The sequence below is a fragment of the Streptopelia decaocto genome (genome assembly GCF_964273445.1).
Source record: "Streptopelia decaocto genome assembly, chromosome: 1".
Lineage (NCBI taxonomy): Eukaryota > Metazoa > Chordata > Aves > Columbiformes > Columbidae > Streptopelia > Streptopelia decaocto.
In genome coordinates this window covers 145,646,830-145,666,073 of record NC_138663.1, presented here as the reverse complement: position 1 = coordinate 145,666,073, position 19,244 = coordinate 145,646,830, and the positions used below count along the sequence as shown (strand labels likewise).

Genomic DNA, 19,244 nt, shown 5'->3' with positions numbered 1-19,244 from the left:
AACACTGGTGTGCTGGTGGCAGGCACTGGTATGTGGTGGGTCCACTGACCCACCAGCAGACCCGCCATGCCCTTTCCATTCCAGTACTCTCCAAATCAGTATTTTCATGCATACTGCTATAATTTTTTCCATGTACAGTTTAGCCACACATTTTTGATTTAGAAGCCCTTTAAGTATTTGATCATAGGATGTCAAGGACATTTGACTTAAGAAGTGGAGGAAACCAGAAACCACGCAAATGCTATGAATAGAAGCTAGGGAAAGAGATGGCACATTTATGAACTCGGTCAAAGTGGATGCATATGTTACTTTATTTAGGCTCATATCAAAGAAAGAAATCCATGCAATCTTTAGCTCTTTACTTACATTAAAGAACTAACCCCTCCCATTTCATGGCATATTTGTATTTTTATACTGAAATGAAACCATCAGCTATCAGTTTTGATGCAAATTGCTTCCCAGCCCCAGAAAGCATGGCTATGATATCAAACCTATCTTCATTTTCCTGAAAGATAATCATCAGAGGAGGTTTTATCAAGTATTAGTGATACTCAGAAGTAACATCTAAGCTTCCACAAAAAGCTATACTCCTAATGCCCGAATGACTCATATTTACCACTAGAACAATACAAAGTCATTAAAGAAGATTGGCTTTTAAAAATATTACTTAGAATTAGAACAAACTGTTTAAGTATATCGAATGTCATAAAGGTTCCTTCTAAAGTTGAGGTTGTTACAGTATAAACAGGATCAAGCGAGAGACTGTGCTCTCTCTCTACTGAAGCCCAGGAGTAAAAAAAAACAGGAATGAAAATATTTTTATCTGTTGGAAGTGAGAAAAATAATATTGTTTTAGACGTAATGATGTATACAGAGAGCATTGTAACACACAGGCATACATAGCAAGATACTAAATGGTTATATTAGCATAGGACTAGATTCTGCAAATTTTATATCCACCCAATCCTTACTGTGCTTGTAATCCAGCAGGAGTTTGCGTTAACGATATATACATCGTCTTCACTGAATGGTACTTACTGGTTGCTCATATGACTAAGAGTTAAGATGCACTTTCACAATATATTGGCATTGGAAGTGAAGCCAGTTCATGAAGTTTCCAGCTACCACTCCCACTCCCTCCCAGCCACCGCTGTCCCCGCATCACTGTGGGCCACCCCTCAGCCATGCCCTTATGACTAGTTGTAGGGTCACACAAGGACACAGGTCACCCAACTGATCTGGGTTAAAAATAACCCCAACAAAAATACAAGGGATTATTTTTAACTTGGAACATTTCAAAGACATGGTTTATGGTTGTGATGCCATGACCAGTTTTAGTGACACAGCTGGTGTGGTGGAAGCTGAGAGGATGGGATGGAAGCAGGAGGGGAGAGGCCGGAAATCCTCAAGCCAGTATCACTGCCATACACGGTGGAACGATGCCATATGGCAAACTTTGCAAAATTTGATCCTTGCTGCAATTTCCTTTGGCATTCTTACTTGGGTGTTATTATTACTGAAGTTGGGAGTACTTACGCCATGATGCCCGAGAGATGGAACATTTCAGCTGTTATGTATGACAAGTAACTGTACAGGAAGACAAAGAGTGGCTCAATCACTCGGATTTTATGGGTGAAACGGGTGGTAAAGGCTGCTACAAATCCCAAAAGGATTCCAATCAACACTCCACCGATCCCCACTATAAAGAAGTTAGCAATCCCAGCGAATATGTCAATAACCTTAATTGTGCGCATCTGGCAGAAAGACTTGAACAAATTGTACAGGACCTATGAGAAAAAGAAAGCACATTATGTTTCTGAACTGTTCTTATTTCCCTTCATGTCATTATGCTCCTCTGCTTTAATGCTGAACTTTTAATTTCTCTATCTACCTTGAACTCAGTTTTGAGATACACTGTTGTTTACCTCTGGCATATTACTTGTCATTTATAAATATCAGGAAGATATACAGAGAAGGGCAAATATAATTATTCCCATTTTGGCATATGGAATAGGTTTCTTAACCCATGCCATTCTGCAGGAGAGGACCATAGATCTGTCTAATATATATATATTTTTTAAATTCAATTAATTGGAGAGCTTCTAATTTCTCCATAAATGGCCATTTCATATTTTCCTAAGAATCAAATATTTTTTTTTTTAAAAAAGAAGGAAAAAAAACAGTTTCATAATCAATGAAAAATCACATTATTTTCAAGTGTGTTTGATCTACAGAAGACACCAAGAGCTGCAGTACTGAATTAGACCATAGATCCATCTGGCATAGGGTGGGGCAGAAAGTGGAGAGACAGTGACCACCCCAAGGAGTCCAAGAAACCTGCCATTCATTAAGTACTCTTTCTCTGACTTATTAACCATTAGGAATCCAATGACTTGAAGACTTTTCAAACTTCAGATTAATTCTAGAGATTTGGATTTAATTCCCATTAAAAGATCCATTACCATGTGTTTGCCCAGTTTAATTTCCAAAGTGTTTATAACCACTCTCCAAAATAAATTGGGCCAATGGGATTATTGTATTTTCTTAGTCAGAGAGCCTTTTTTGTTTTACACAGGAAACAGAACAATGTAAAGCCCACATTTTTCTAATATCCAGTATTTTAGTTACTACAAAACAGATAACAATGGAATCAGCTACTCCTACAGAAACCTTAAAGAGTCTCCCCGTTCACAGACTTACTTGGGAGATTTAAGCATTGCCTGGTGCTCCCAGCAATACAGTACCATGATGGCTATGTAGTCCCCTTGTAAAGACCTAAGCTTGGTCTTAGGCACCTACTCCTGTCACAGTGGGTTCACAGGTCAAGCCACGTTGGTCATAATAAACATCTGACTGGTCATCTTGGACAGCTTGAAGGAGTTAAACCTCTGCTTTCTTTCAGGATGTATTATGAAACCAAACAAATTTCTGAATCACAAATGCTATTTGAGAGAACAATGTTTCATCAGTACTTGCATTGTGCCAACAACGTAGGTGTTTGAATCGTGACTGGGAGGGATTTGCCATGTTAGCAGTCTTGTTCTCTCACACATGACAGAAAGTAATTTGTACAGCTCTTCTTGGCCAAAATTTGATAGGTCTTACAGACGCAAAAGTTCTCACTATAGAATAATGCAAAAACATGGCCTATTGAGGGTCCTTCGGGTTAAGTGAGAGGAAAGAACTGAGAAAGAAAAGAAAAAAACATATTCCAGGGCAAGCATGAAACAAGAAGGTTAAATCAAACCTATCATGGTCACCAAAAACTTTCATTACAAAGCAACAAACAGAAGAAGAGCAGGAGCATGAACTATTGATTTGATACAAATGATGCCCTCAGATGAGTTCACTTGGGAAAAGTGTCCTTTTTCACCTGGACTAACCACTTAATCTTGCTACTCTGATGCAGACTCCCAGATTTTTGGCACTGTTCCTTGTTACTATGTCCTGTGCAGGACAAGAAAATTATGTCATAGGCTCCACTCTTTTTCAACCTGTTTTGATTTATGGACCTGACGGATTTGCGTGAAGTATACCAGAATTAAGCCTATTGACAATACGTGTACCTTTGATGATTCATTTTACAAGGACCTCTCAGTCCACAGACTCACAGGACTCCATGAATCACAGAGTGAAGAAAAAATATTGTTGATTTGTGTTTGCAAGGAGAGGAGTTCCCCTGAGTCATTGGCTGAAACTTGTGACTACTCCAGAGTTGTGCTAGTCTTCAAGAGATCTACAGAATTTGACGTGGCAATAGCCGCTTTGAATGTATTAGGGAAGATGATTATTTTCTTTAATCAGAGTTTTAAATAGCCTTTCTTACATTTTTTAAAAAGTAACTATATAAATTTATATAAGGCGAGTCTCCAAAGTAAGGCCACTGAGAACTGCTTGTAGAGAAGCATAAAATTTTGATCTTCTCAAGTGACAGCCTTTCCCTAACGTCACCTCATGCACCACCCTGCAGACAGAATAGAGCCTGTTTCCACATACAAACATCCCCATAAATCTCAAGTCTGACCATAAGTTATTCGAAAGAAGAAAAGCAATGGTCTCCTTTGTACCTCAGATCAAAACCAGACCGCTATGGTAGAAGCAGCAGCTGGGACTACAGAATGTCATGAACACAATTTTAATCTCATTCCTATTGTTCTTTATTTACACTGCTGCAAATGAGATAAAAATCAGGTTCACTACCCTTTTACTCTACAGCAGTTCAGTTTTACAGCTCTCTCTAAGCTTTCAGGTGAGTTAAACAACATCAGCTCTGGTCACATTTTGTAAGGCATTTGGTATGAGAACAGGGGTTTTTTCAAGTTCAAGATTTGCATTTACTCAACATCCTTCAGCTGAACTCACTGAAGATAACACCAAGGAATATTAGTCACCAATCAGTTTTTAATCTTGTCCCAGAGTCTCTCTGTTCTTCCTAGACACTAATTGCCTATTTTCATCAGTTCTCAGTTATTAGTGTTTAATTCTGAAATTACTTTAAAACTCTCTAAAATAATGTTTTCAGTAGAGGCAGAATACAAAGCACCGCTGTAATGTTTTCTAACATGGGAATAATATTATTGTAATTACACTGGCTCCTTCTTTGTGATTTTAAGCCCAGAATTGGAATTTCAACTGCTAACACTAAACTTCAACTGTGACCTTGCCATTTAATATAACTTGTGCTAGTCATCACTGACCTGATCTTTCAGTAAAAGACCAGCTCTAAACAAGATGCCAACTAGCAAACATTGTCCTCAGCCAAATTCAAGCTCCAAAATTCCATCAGTGGGGGAAAACAATCATCCAAATGCATGGGCATATCACAAAAACTACCAAGCATGAAGGACCATCTGAGAAATGCAACAGAGCTGAGATTCCTGAGAAGGCACATCTCGCTTTGCATCTAAAATGAAGGTGTAGTAGCACGTTTTCTGAAAAAGGAAAGCATAGATGACACTGCTATCCTAATAAAAGCTTTTGTTAGAAGCAGCCAGGCAGTGCAAGCGGAAAGCAGGAAAAAGGGCTTAAAGTACTTACAAAGCATGTTTACTAAAGCCACACTGTTCTGCACTGCCCATGTGTAGCCCCTGGGGTTTTTGATACTGCAGTGGCCATAGGAATTAAGCAGCTTCCACGGATGGCCAGTCTGCATTCAACTCCCCTCACAGCTTTGTCCCTGCATCCCACTGGGGGCACCAGCTAGGGTAGGTAGGACTCAAGGTCTCCAGCAAACAAAAGCTGGAAGGTGCTGAGCTCTTCCTGCTGGCTGGTTTTATCAGCTCTCCCAGTAACCCAACGAAGGCAGAGGAATAAATCCTATTTACAAAACATCATCTTTGAGCAAATAGGTGCAGAACCCAGGCAGCACCACAGCGAGGACTGGTCCAGCAGCACTGCCATGGGCAGGGGAGGTGAGGATCTGTGTGACAGCCTGGGTCATGTTTTAAGTATAATCATATGATTGCAGGTGTGCAAAATCATAAAAAGGAACCATTAGCAGACCAATGCTTAGCATGTGAAAACTGCTTGTTCTCTTGCCAAGTGCTATCTTTAAGTGATAGCTGGGAAGTAAGACTGAAGGTACTCTAAATTCCTTTCACTCCTTCATGAATATATGTATGACCAGCGCGTATGCTGGGCTGGCCCTACAGACTCTATGATTCTGTGACTCCTCAGAGTATCTTTCCTGTGCTAGAGCATCTGGCCAGGCATGCTGTGAGAAAGCATTACCTCCAAAGGAGGCAACAATGACGTCTACAGGAAATCCATGCATCACGGTTATTAAATTGCCATGCCAGTGCTATAAAAACGGCATTTTGGAGTAATTTGCCACTGGGCAATGGCATGCATGAATACTTCTATCATCAGGATGCAGTGTTTTTCGTAGCAAATCTTGCTGGGTTAACTGCTGCTCCAGTGGAAAGGTGATTGATTTTGTGATTGGAAAAAGTGATTTTGGTTGGAAAAATCCACCAAAAAAAAAAAAAAGCTTACATTAATATAAAACCTACCTTTTTCCCCAGAAAACAAACAAACAAATTAAAACAAACAAACAAACAAAAACAAAAACTTGTGTAGGAAGAATTCCACTGCACGAGTGGCTACTAAAAGTGAATAGAGATAGACAGGGCCATGGCGGAACTGCTAAGCCTTTAGAAACTCAGTATTTACACCCACTTATTTTCAGGACTGGCTTAAGTACCAGTTTAGTAATGGCAGGCAGTTTCAGCTGTAAGATAATAAGAAAAGCTAGGCTTTAAGGCAAACCCATAAAAGAGGATGTGATACAGCTGACCAGGTAGCAACAGAATCAGGTAAAGCATGGAGCATAAGTGAAAAAAACAAAACAAAACAGTACTCCCACAAACACACAAGAAAGGATCAGGACCAAGGCTCAGATTAAATGATAAGATGTACCTGTGCTAAGCAGGTGAGGCAAAGTCCTAGAAAAGGGGAAAACCAAAGGACAATTGTGCATAGAATGGGACAGGAATAAGAAGCCAGTGACAGGGAAGGTGCAGACCCAATTCATGAATCTATCTGATCCTGCTGGCATATGAAAAACTGGACCTCCACATCTCACAAAACAGAAAGCATGCCAGGACATAGTTGGCATGGGCAGGATTTCAAGTAAGGCATGGATAAATGGGAGTAATGTCCCAGACATGGTGTCATCAGGTGCAAACAAGGGGCACTGGGGGTGTTAATGGAATTTGCAGATTGCTGTCCTCAGGTCAGCACCAGAAATCCAGTTCAGCTAGTTAATGATTAGAAATTATTGCCTCCAGATACCGGTCCTATCTCATCTGCAGCCTGGGAGAAATGTATTGGTGGTCTCAGGGTAGCTCCAACTGGATGGGCACATGCACAAGACTCACATCAACCAGGTCCTGTGCTATCTCAGTGATTTGCCCATGCTCCCTGTGAACACACTGGGACACCCCACACTGGCCCTTTGCCCTCTCCTGTCCAACAACATTTCTGCAGGTGAGGAAAACCTCCAGTTTCAGATTACAGAAGTAACAGAACTCAAAGATACAGAAACTGAAGAGATCAGGTAGTACAATCCCTAGAGCAAACATGCTACCATTACACATTACTCTGGTGTAGCAAGAGACTACTGAGGTAGTTTCTAAATCTATAGTTCAGAGTATTACATAAACACATTAGCACTACTTGACTTCCATCTATTAGCAAACTGTAATAACCAGATACAGAGATATAATGGAGTGGTATGCAAACAATCATTTGTCATTTTTATCAATTCATTATTCATCAAGTAACTTACCACAGTTATAGCATCATTCAGCAAAGACTCTCCAAACACCAGGATGTAAAGCTGCTCATTGACATGAATGTTTTCAAAAACAGCTAACACCGCCACAGGATCCACAGCTGAAATGAGGCTGCCAAAGAGCAAATTCTGCAGCAATGTGATATCAGTCAAACCAAATGCACTGATCTGGCAAATTCCATAAAGTGAAATTCCAATGCCAATGGCGTTCCAGAGCGTACCCACCACGGCATACCAGAATATGGTACCAAAGTTCTCAAAGAAAAGACGAGTTGGCATAAAATATCCAGCGTCGAGTACAATAGGTGGTAAAAGATACAAGAAAAAAACATCACTGTTCATTACAGGTGGGGACTTCTCCTCTGCTCCAAAAATAATCCCACCAAGAAGCAATCCAACCAGAATGAGGAGACAGCTTTCAGGTACTATTGAGGGCAACTTGTGATAGAGATGAAAGCCTTCAAAGGAAATTCAAACACAAGAAAGTAAAATGGTTATTTGTACTGAATCCAAACTATTATTCTAGATTCTGTTATCTTAGTTTCTATAGTAAACAAACAACAATCACAGGGCAATTTCATTTTCATTGCAAAGACTGAGCTGAACCACCACAACAGGTCAAGGCAAATTTGTCAGCTAGGGCAGTTAATTAAGATAATTTGGTGGAGAGTCAATTTAATAGTGAGATGTTCCAGCTAATAGCTAGGCTGGCTGGAGCAACCATGTGCAAGGTTTCTGTTTGTGAAAGCATGAGGGTTTTTGTGATGTGGAATCCTCCGGAAACACAATCCAAACACTTTACTAAGGCAAATAACATCTAGATAGAGAAAAAAAATCATACTAATCACTCCTTCCTCCATGCACAGCTTCACAAAAGCACTTAATGAATACATTCATTTTATTTTTAGGTGTCTTTTAGAGTCTCAAAGCTATGGAGGGGAACTAGAACATGTGACCCACGTCCAGTCACCCACGGTCACTTCCCCAGTGACTACGAGGAAGCATTTACAGACAAAATTATTCTTTTAATTTTAGCAGAGCCTCCAATTTAATTTCACAAGAATTAACATGTTTTCCATAAGGTGACAATAGCTGTAACCTGTATTATTATGCTTGTGCTCTGTATTATATGAATTGTGGTAGCATCAGGAATCTCTCATAAAAATCTGTGCACAGTACTGAAACAAATGCATAGAAAAAGGTTCTGAATGAGGACTTAATGGCTGAATGTTCCATAGCCTACTAAAACTCTCCAAGCCATGCAGTTCTGATTTAAAGATTTCCTGTTACTTTTAAAAGTTGACTGTTTAAGGATGATTTTGGAAATGAATGGGAAAAGTTTTGAAGGAACTTACTCTGGCCAATCCAATGGAACAATCAACCTTATGAACCAAGGTCACATTCCAGGTCTTGACGATGCCAATCTTTTCCAGGCTCCTCCTTATCTATATTTGGCCCACATAATTATATAGAAAACTATCCACACCCACAAGATCCCACAATTCCTGCCTAACTAAAAAGCATTTAAATTATTTTAAATGAGAGCTGCATGGAAACACTGGGTGTGGTAATAACGGGCATCTATTTTAGTAAAACTATTTCAGTAAAAATCACACCTGTAGTTGAAACAGTTAAACTAGTGCAATCTTGGCATAGTTCACATCCAGTTTCCCAATGTCAGGCTTCTGTATCTTGTAACACTGATTTTGTTAATTCACCTTTCATTATAGATTTTTTTCCAGGTAAAAGAAAGCCTGAACTTATAGTTAGGAAAAACAAATGGTTAAGAAGGATCAAGGAGAAAGCTGTTTTACTCTATGTATTTTTCACTTACTATATGTTCTATACCTATTAAAGATATTTTTAAAAGTAAGAAGCTCAAGCTGCATTTTTTTTTCCTTTCTGGGCGGATACAGACTGCTTTTTAATATTTATAAACACAGCCTATGTGGCTCATTAGGAATGTCAAATTCACTGTCATTCCTTGAAACCAGAATCACCAATATCCTACACTGGCAGACCAGGTAATGACCCTGGAAACACAAAAACTTGTGGTTGGAGACTTGAGTCTTCACCTTTCAGCCACTTCCACACAAACCTTTTATGGTTTGTCTTAGTTTCTGCTGTGGTGGGATGCCAAAATTTCCAATACAGTGATCAACTTTCCCCTGAGTAAGGTTTTGCTAAAAGAAAAGTTTTTACGAGTATCTGAAATCATTTTCTCAGTAAAAATTGGAGGGTAGGGTAATTTTAACCCTGTTCTTGAACTCCTGACTATGCAGTAACTCAGCTTTTAATGAAAACAAAACCATCCCAACCAGTTGTAATGCGATGGCAATGAAATGTCTATTGTGAATACAAAAGAAAAAACTTTGACTTCTCGTCTTTACAAGTCCCTCTTTAAAAAATCCATACCTCTCAGAGCTTTTGGGACCCCTGCTCACCCTTTAAGGTAATGGAAAAGCTGCCACTAAGTTAAATGTGCTTTTTATCCATGTCAACAGCATCAATACTCCTAAAAGACTGCCTGCCTCCATGAAAGACATTCAAAACTGATGAAGGACAGGTTGTGGTTCCCCGTTTAAGAGCAGACAGCTAGGATTTAGGATCCAGTGCACACCACGTCAGGTGCAGGTGCCCTGCAGTATGAGGGACATCTGCCCTGCTCTGATGGACCAACAGCCACATGGGCAGGTACACCCTGGGAGCAGATCCCCTGCAGTACATGAATGCTTGGACTTTTATGCTAAACCCAGGACCAGAGGTACTTTCTCCTCCTCTGTCCTTGTTCTTGGGCTCCTGACTATGCAGTGACCCAGCTTCAACAGCAAAGATGATGTTTACCCTCAGGCTACTGGGCATTAGGACACTTGCCTAAAGTGCAAGTTCAGTATTTTTCAAGCTGAAAGTCCTTAGAGTCCTGGTTTCTTATTTCTTGGGTGAAATCCAGTGCTCTTTGATGATGGAAATGCCACTGAGATGTGTACTTATACGTGAGCTTTCCAAGGGCCCTCTGGACAACTTAAACTATTTTTTTTCAGGAGAGAAGTGTTGGAAGGTTTTCAGCTCTGTTCTCAGAAGCACTTCTAATTGTGCATTTGTGATTAAATGTAGAAGTAATGGAAATCTGGATGGGCTAGACAACATTTTGTAGGTCTAGCAGCACAGGAATTAGGCAGAACTGGGAGATAAATAGACTAGTCTCACTAACCAGAGACTGCAGCATATTTCAGGTGCACTGGGTCCCACCTAATATACTGGCAGAGTCCATCAGCATGTAAGTAACATACCTTATATATAGTATCACCAGCCAAGATGTTACATAAGTAGAGGTAGCCAGAAAATAACAATGCTGTTCAAGGCAACTTCTTAAATTTCTAAATGTGCCCTTGTTCTCTGCTGCAATAAAAAGCACCAAGTTTCTAATGTCTTCGTGAAAATGTAATTTGTCAAAATGTTCAAGCTGGCAACTTGACCACTTCAGATTTTCCTTTTTCATGCTGCCATTTTTGCTCTCTCTAAACCTAGCTTATGATGACACAATCACAGCTAGTATCTGGGACACCTTTCAGGTGCTAAAACCCTTCAACTTCAGTGAAACTTCACTCTGTAAAAAAACACATTTGTGCAAAAAGGCTCCAGTCAAGTGATAAGCAGATGCTGCAATACAGTTGTCTTTGGGATCCTTCAAACATTCTGAGCACCGTTATTAAATGCGACTCTGTCTTCCGAGCTCCTTGCAGCTGAAAAGACCTTAGGGCTCAGTTCATAAAGGTTTGCTACTTGGCAGTGCCAAGCGTAAGCACTCGGTGCCGAGCCCCAGAAAGGAATTTGCGATGCCAGATTAAGCACCAAAGTTTCCTGGGCAGTGCATGAGACTCAAGGTGCCTGGCGTGACAACGGAGAGATGCCTGTGCTGCTCAGCAGGAAAACCTGGGGAAGGGAATGCACTGGGGAGCCTCCGCTCTCACAGGGATGATCTTGGGGCTACAGGCAGTGAGGTGGGCTGGAAAACCACTTTTCATCCCTTTGAAATGAAACATATGGCCCACTCTTAGTAACACAGTAGGATGCGGCAGAGCTGACATTTCTGTATCTCAGTGGTTAGAGAACTCCGCCAATCTGGGCTACCTTCAACATAAAAGAAGGCACAAGTGAGGGAAAAATTAATGCCATGGGATTGCGACTTAAAAGAGATGGGAGTCTGTCCTGGGAAGGTTTACCTGATGCACTCACTGGATAAGGAAGCACAGACGGAACTCCAGGAGCAAGAACTGGATGTTCCTAATTCCAGTCCCAGAGTCAGGGCGCCTGTCGTTAGGTGTGGCAAAGCTGAGGACCGCCACACCCAGGGCCTCTCCTGGATCCGGCCCTCATTGCTTAGTGCACGCACGCTTAGAACAGCAGAGGCAATGCCCTAGATTAGCCACACCAGCTTTCATTTGGTGTAACTGATGGGTTTTAAAAATTATATGCATTTCTCATCTACACTGTTTGCTTGCTAATTGTACTGCAATCAGCTTGGAAAATTAAAGTAGTCAAGTCACTTTTTTTTTTTTTTTTTTTTTACTTGTTAGATGCCTCTGCACTAGCAAAATATCATGATAGTCAAAATGTGAAGTCCTACAGAAATGATATATTATGATGTATGTGCTTACGTGTTCCAAATAGCTTCCCTGTAGTCTTCAATAAAACAGAAACTTTTTCACCAGTCTTAGCTTATTCAAGAGTTCTTGATGTATCTAAACTCAGAAGCCAGAACAATTTTACAATACTCAACTGTTTGAAATAAATTCTTTACCAAACTCAGTATTTTCTGGCTATTATAGTTTATTACATACTTGGGTGTATCATATTTGAACTCTGTCCTGATTCTGCAAACACTTAAATACATACTCAAGATAAGCATTCATCTTTAATGCATTAAGATACATGCATCAAGATACATGCATCCTTAATGGATGCAACATACAATATTTCTGCAGAAAGTAATGAAGCCATAGCAAGTTGCTTGAGCAGAGGATCAGGCTCCCAAGTATAACACTAGCCATGGCAGGAGATGAGTACAATGTTTTGTTTTTGCAGAATCCTAATTACCTGATCACTAAGCAGAATGTGACACAGTCTATTTTAATGTCACAAGCAGAAGCCAAAGTTTTAGGTTTTATCAAAATATTTTATCAGAATGAGTATGATCATAGTTTTTAATGGAAATCTGTGCTGCTAAATCAGAGCTCTGAATCAAACAACTGGAGTATGAGTAAACTTCTGTTGTTGTTCGCACGGCTTTATTCCTTACATTATGATTATCTTCTAGGTAAGAAGATAAAAAGTTCATAATTTATGGAGATTTACTGATTAGTAAATAGCTCTCTAGTACACCTGTACCTGACACTCTGCAGTTTATTATAGTGTACTTGTTTTTCTGTTTGGGACACAGAAAGCTAATTAAAAGCATTATATATAAGCTACACAAAACACAGTGAAACTATGCAATACAAATATTTTCCACATGAGGGAAGAGGTGGCCTTTCTTACTCATTCAGTGCTGTCTTTTTTATCTTTCTCGGGACACAAGTGAATGGTGGGAAAGTACAAGGAGGCAGCTTACTCTCTCCTCATAAATATCTGCTTTCCATTGATCTGTTTTTCTGTTCTGAAGCTGTCATTATATGTGGCGTTATTTTAAGAAGATAGCGCTCAAATGACAGCAGGGCGATCAAGGAAGAGACAGTCGCACCCTGGGTGAACTCTGGGTTTTACAGTCCTCATAGCCTGAGGTTCACGCCTTGCTGCAGAGGGCTGGAGGTCATCTCTTTTCTCCTCCGCACTTTTCCTAACCGATAAAACCCCATCTGCTGCCACTCAAATCACGCCCGGGCACCCCGCCCCGCCAAAGAGCATCAGCCACCGGCTGCCCCCACACCCGTTTCCCCGCCGCCGCCGCCCGCGGAGGGCCCCAGCTCGGCTGCCCGGGGGAGCGGGCGGCCCGGGAAGGCAGAGGGAGGGAGGGTCGCCCGACGGCCCCGCTCACCGATCTTGGCGAAGGAAGCCAGCAGGATCCAGAGGGTGATCTCGAAGGGGATTTGCACGTGGGGGTAGTCCAGGGTAAAGACGTGGAGCCGCGTCTCCTCGAAGGCTGTGCCGCTGGGGCTCGGCGGGGTGCCGGTGCCCATCGCCGAGGCGCCGGACGGCTGGCTCTCCGAGGTGGCCCGCGCCTCCGCCGTCCCGGCCGCCAGCACGGCCAGCACCGGCAGCAGCACGGCCAGCAGCACTGGCAGCAGAGGCGCGGCAGGGCGCCGGGGGCCGCCGCGGCTGCCCATGGCGTCCCCGCTCCCGGCCCGGTGCGCCGCTGCCCTACGGCCCCGCTCTGGCCGCCGCCGCCACCATCCCGCCGCCGCGGACACCTGCCGCCGCCGCGGCCCCGCCGGCTCCGCCTCCTCCCCGGTGACTGGGCGAGTCCCGGCCCGGCGCCGCCGGCCGGCAGCGGCTCCCCGCTCCCCCCGGGCCGCCCCCGGGGCCGCCCCCGCCGGGCAAAGCCGCGGGCTCGCCCCGCCGCAGCCGGCCGCCCCCGCGCCCCCGGGCCGGGCGATCGCTATCGGACGCCACGGGAGCGCCCGAGCGGGGGCCGGATCCCAGCCGCTGGGACTGGATGCGGAGCTGCTTGACAGCGGCGTGCGGTGCGACGCAGTACCCGGGTGGTCAGGCACACAAGCACCAATTCCTGCTCCCCAGTCCCCGCGGAAGAGAACAGGCTTGCAAAGGTATCGATGAAGCCGGAGTGTGTTGTTAGCTCTAAAGTGCTTTAAAAGAGATCTGAATGCGGTCGTACAAACGCACATGCATATATATATTTATACAAACTAATTTAGAGATTTGACACGCTCTGTAAACATACATGGATATGTACACGCCTACATATACATAAACATTACATTACTAGAAGTAATTCAGATATAAGTATGTCTGTATATGTATATACACAAGTCCAAATGTGTATATTGATATATACATGTGAATGTGCATATGTATGCATATATATTTTAAGAAGTTCTATGTATGTATATATACATGTGTGTGTATGTTTATGTACATATATATGTTCCTATTACCAAATACAGGCAAGGTGCTTCTACCAACTACACGAAAGGCAACATTCTGTTTCTTCTAATCAAGAGTTAAATTATGTTAATTTAGAGAGTTAAAAGAACACACTCTGTATACATATATAGGTTCATATATATATATATACACACACATGTTATAATATATATATCGTACAATATATGCTATATAAATACATATAGTGTATAGTATTTTATATAGCCTATATAATATATAAAAAGTATGAATATGTATTATATATACGCTACCCCCATCAAATATGTAATAGGCACAGTTCTGTTCCTATTAATTAAGAGATTTACATTCAGTTGATTCAGACAGTTAAAATAACACATTATTAACATCTATTAGTGTTCATGCATACATTCCAATATATATGTATGTAAATATATAATTAATAATATATTTACATGTGTGTGAGTGTACGTTGCTGACATTGAGCATGTGACTGGCAAAATCCTGTTCCTGAAGGCACTGGGATCTGATTCTCTCAGATACTGCTGAACACCAGCTTTCTGTATTTCCTGAAAGAATGGAATCTCTGCCATGATTTGCTTATGACTTCACCACTTGTGAGTAAGACAGTATGCCAAAGCTCAGACTCATAAAATCTTCATAGCACACCATTCGCCCTGCCTTTATAGCAAAGCATGTCTTTCCTGACTTCAGATTAAACTAAAGCAGGTAGTAAGAGCTCTTCTTTTTTTCCCCAAATGGCAAAAAGGAAGCAGTTGCTACCGTTTCTTTTAACCGTAGGGAGTTAAATGTTAGAATCAATTAGCTGAGTATCTGTATTTGTCATTTACTCCCACAAGCTGAAAATAGGGCACTAAGGCTACGGTTTTAATGATAAATTTAAAACCATGACACTAGCAAAAGTTGTTTTCATTCTTTTATCTAAAATTCAGCCAGAAGAACTGTCTTGAACACCTAACCAGTGTATACACCATCTAACCCTCTATCTCCATATCATATCTTCATAGGTCCTTTTCTTTGTTATATAAGATTCTCTGAAATAAGAGAAACAGCTAAATATCGCCAATTCTAAGGACATTTCCTTTATAGGGAAAAAAATATAAAAAGAAAATGTTCCATCACTCCTGGCTCTCCTGATCCCTGTCAAAAGATGATTCATAAGAAGAGAAGTCTAACCCTCAGGTGAAAGAGAGTGTTATCTCTCACATGCAAATCAGCCTGAAAATCATAAATTTGATTCAGTCTAAAATCGAAAGACCTGTAATTGTACTTGTATGTCTCATTTTATGACCTCTTCTGCAGATGAAGAAAGCCTTTCTGAAATATACAGTTATGAAACTGTCAATACCTGCATTCCTAAGAGCAATGTTACAAATTCTCCCTAATTACCTGACCTGTGCCTTCAGGACATTGCATGGGACTGAGAATTATCTTCAATAATGTCAATGAAAAAGCACTGGGAAGAGGCAGCTGGCCAAGGTTATTGACAGTATAGTTTATATACTGCCTGATCGTCTTTTTTCTCTAATATCACCTGATAACCTTTATGCTGGGGTTCATATCCTCATTCAATAGTCACAGCAGAAACATGCTGTAGAGCAGGGAACCAGACCACCGTACAATAGCCCCATGGGTGTCTGGAAATCATGAACAGCTGGCAGAGGATTTTCACTTTGCCACAGGAGAGGAAGGAAGATCTTGGATGGGAAGGTGTGGAGGCATGAGAAAGTCAAGGAAGGTCCCTTCTCATGGAAAACGTGCTTCATTGCTGCCCTTTTCATTACAGGCACTGAGGGATGACAGAGTCTGGCTGCTGTGGACTAGCAGAGAGAGCGCAATGCTTTGGCATGCAAGTCATGCCTTTACAGCCACAAAGTTTCTCCCAGACACACGAATATGGACCCTTCCTTGGGGCACCATCCACATATTTGCCATTATTTGTCCTCTTACTTTCCTCCTCTCCAAAAATGAAAGGGCACACATGACAGAAATCCTTCTAACTTAGGCACTGCTGGGGGTCTGGTTACTAGGGGTTTTTGGTGGGTTTTGGTTGGTTGGTTTTGGTCTTCTTTCTTTATTTTGCATTTTTTTGTTTTTCAATAATATTATGAAAATGAGAAGTAAATGGGAAAATAAGAAAAAAAACTGGGAAAGCAAAGAGTTGAGATTAGTTACTTGAGTTGATAATGTCTGTTGTTACACCAAAATAATCTGTTTTATGTATGGAGTGTATAGATGAGAATATCCAACATTTGAATAGGACTTGCCTTTACACGATAGCATGATACAGCAGGGAAATGGACCATATTTGACTTTGGAGCTTGTTGAAATAGACTCAGTGAAGCTCAATACAGTGTAAGATGCTGAAGTTCTTGCGGAGTTTCAGTATTTGCAGCATGTGCTGCTTTTCATTGCTACCAGCCCTGTGCAGCTGGTCCCACAGATGCTGAAGGGTTTCACCATCAGTGGAAGGTCTTTAAATCCAGGCAGAGCTTTGCCTGGGACAGCAGAGTGGGATCTGATATTCTTATTATCTCTGCTTCACCCGGGCTACATGAAACAGCAGCAATAGCTTCACTGCTCTTCACCATCACTCACCTTGTGCCCAACCCTGCTCGTATCTGCACAATAAACAGCTCCTCCCGAGGGCATGGTCAGGGACATCACCATTTGGAGAAAAATAGTCCTGAGTTTCAAAGCTGCCCAGGGAAGGGGAAGAAGGGGGGTCCCGTCAGCCAGGGAGGGTGATAGAGGAGACGTGAAGGTGTGTCCCTGGCGCCACAGTGTCTCGTCATGGCTCTGCCCCTGACAGCTCAATGCATCTGCTCCCACTTCTGAACAATTTTCTGTCGGGTCGCTCCGCACCATTTCAATGATAGCACAAACAGAAAGCACGTACGCCGCACTTGCCTGGTTGCAACTGATCCATAGAGGACCTTCCTGCAATGCCCCCACCACTGCCTTGCTGCCCGTGCTGTGCCGTGCCATCTGCAGCCGGGCGTACTTTAATCTCTGTAATTCTGCTCACAGGCATTATCTGTTTTCCCAGATACAGTGCTAACAGCATTTCACATGACGGAGTGCATGCTATTTTATACATCCAGATGACAACTCACATAATTCAGTTTTTTTACCTTTTAAATCCATTTATTGATTACTACTGGAAATTACTACCAGAGCAAGGAGCTGCTCAGGCTGCCCACGGTATACCGTTTGGGAAAGGCTTTTGTAGACATACCATGCAGGTTCACTATAGGTGGTTCATACAGGTGTTACATCAGTTTAGTTTTACTTTTGCTGTAGTAGGCATTGAGACTTTTTTGCTGTAGGCACGGCTTTGAGTTACAGGGTTGTAAGTCATCTGTTACTATTCATCCATCTTTACCTATATCATAGGAAAAGATCTATCATTACTGCTGTTATAAAAACTCACACAATAAAAAATGAACAAACAAACAAACAAACAAAAAAACAATTTGAACAAATGAGAATTTTCACGGTATTATAAATGTAGCTCCATTTTTAGGCATTCCCTAAAACTTATGAGATCACATTTTCATACCTTATTTTCTGACCTCTCTTTGATATCAAAGAAGCCTTTCTGGAAAATGTTATTGTGACTATTTCAATAACTGGATCTTCTACGAGCTGTGTTGTAGGTGTTCTCTAGTAAATAAATACGATCAAGCAACCAAAATGGTTTGGGGAAAAATCCCAGATATTTTCATTGCTATTTTAGTTTGACAGACATTTTCAGAAGATTAAAAAATTCATTATATTCTACTGATGTTATTTTATTTTGATGCAAATTCAATCTGTGTAGAGGAGCTTTTAGGTTCCATACTTTTAAAATTTTCTCTTACACAGTCCACGTAGAAGTATTGTAAAAACCTGTGTTCCTGGTTCAGAAGAAAAGTAGAAATTTCACCCTTCTTCCTAGCCACTTCTCTAAAACAGAAAATGGTTTTCTCCAATTTTTCCCAAAAGTATAGTAATGAAGAGATAAAACCAGACCAACTTGCTGAAATATATCAGTGTGTTACTAATTTTGGTGGGTTTTTTTTAATTTGAGTATTTCCATTAGAAAAAAGAAGTTTGACATCTGCAGCTGCACGGGAATCAGAGTGGGAAAAACCTGTGGGAAAAACCTGTGCCCGTGGTACCTGTGCCCGTGATACCTGCAATGAGGATGTTCAAAGAACTAAGAACCAAAGAGGTGACATAGACCTTTTTTATTTATTCAGAAATAGCTTCACTAGAGATTTAAGGATTATAAAATACAAACGTGCTTGACTGAGAGTTCTTTTCTTTGAGTGGGGAGCTGGGTGCTCACCTGTGTGCATTATGCTAGCAAACATTTCTCAAAGTCTCTCTTCCATTAAAGGCTGGATCCTTTTTATGAGGGTTATGTCATGAGGGCCTTGACGGTGTAACTCTGTTTCTAAATCCATTCATTAGTGAAAGAATATCTCAACTATCGAGTGATTTATTACGTAAAATCAATAGTCCATTGAGGATGTGTTTTTCCACAGCCTTTTCCAGGGCTGCTTAGCAACCGTCCCCATAAACCAGAGGCGTAATACCTTCCTAATATGGGCACTTTAATGGCAGCAATTTACTTGCACAGGTCTGAACTTTGATAAGCCGTTTTAAGGCCCTTACGGCATTAACTGTTGTGTCTGCACAACTCAGTTTTTAAATTGGAAAGGGTTGAGAAAGGGCACAGGTACTGGCAGCCACCTAACTTTCCAGAACTTGAGGAATGGCAGGAGCAGAAGGCCACACAACTACAAGCACGAAGCGTGAAGGAAGGAGCAGAGCTATTTTTTTAAACTTCAAAAGCAGCCCC

General features: G+C 41.5%; 1 protein-coding gene across 2 annotated transcripts in view; it reads right to left on the bottom strand.

Moving 5' to 3' along the window:
- The window catches only part of SLC9A2 (solute carrier family 9 member A2), a 34,057-nt gene extending 20,324 nt beyond the window's left edge, over positions 1-13,733 (bottom strand). Inside the window, exons 1-3 of one of the 2 annotated variants that reach the window (XM_082062425.1) lie at positions 13,329-13,733; positions 7,289-7,752; positions 1,537-1,787 (exon numbers count right to left, since the gene is read on the bottom strand). In XM_082062425.1, coding sequence (XP_081918551.1) covers positions 1,537-1,787; positions 7,289-7,752; positions 13,329-13,617 — 1,004 coding nt within the window. In that variant the 5' untranslated portion in view covers positions 13,618-13,733. Of the gene's footprint in view, positions 1-1,536; positions 1,788-7,288; positions 7,753-8,393; positions 8,462-13,328 lie in introns of those variants that run through there. The other variant, XM_082062426.1, reaches the window with a different exon arrangement.
- Positions 13,734-19,244: the final 5,511 nt, after the last annotated feature.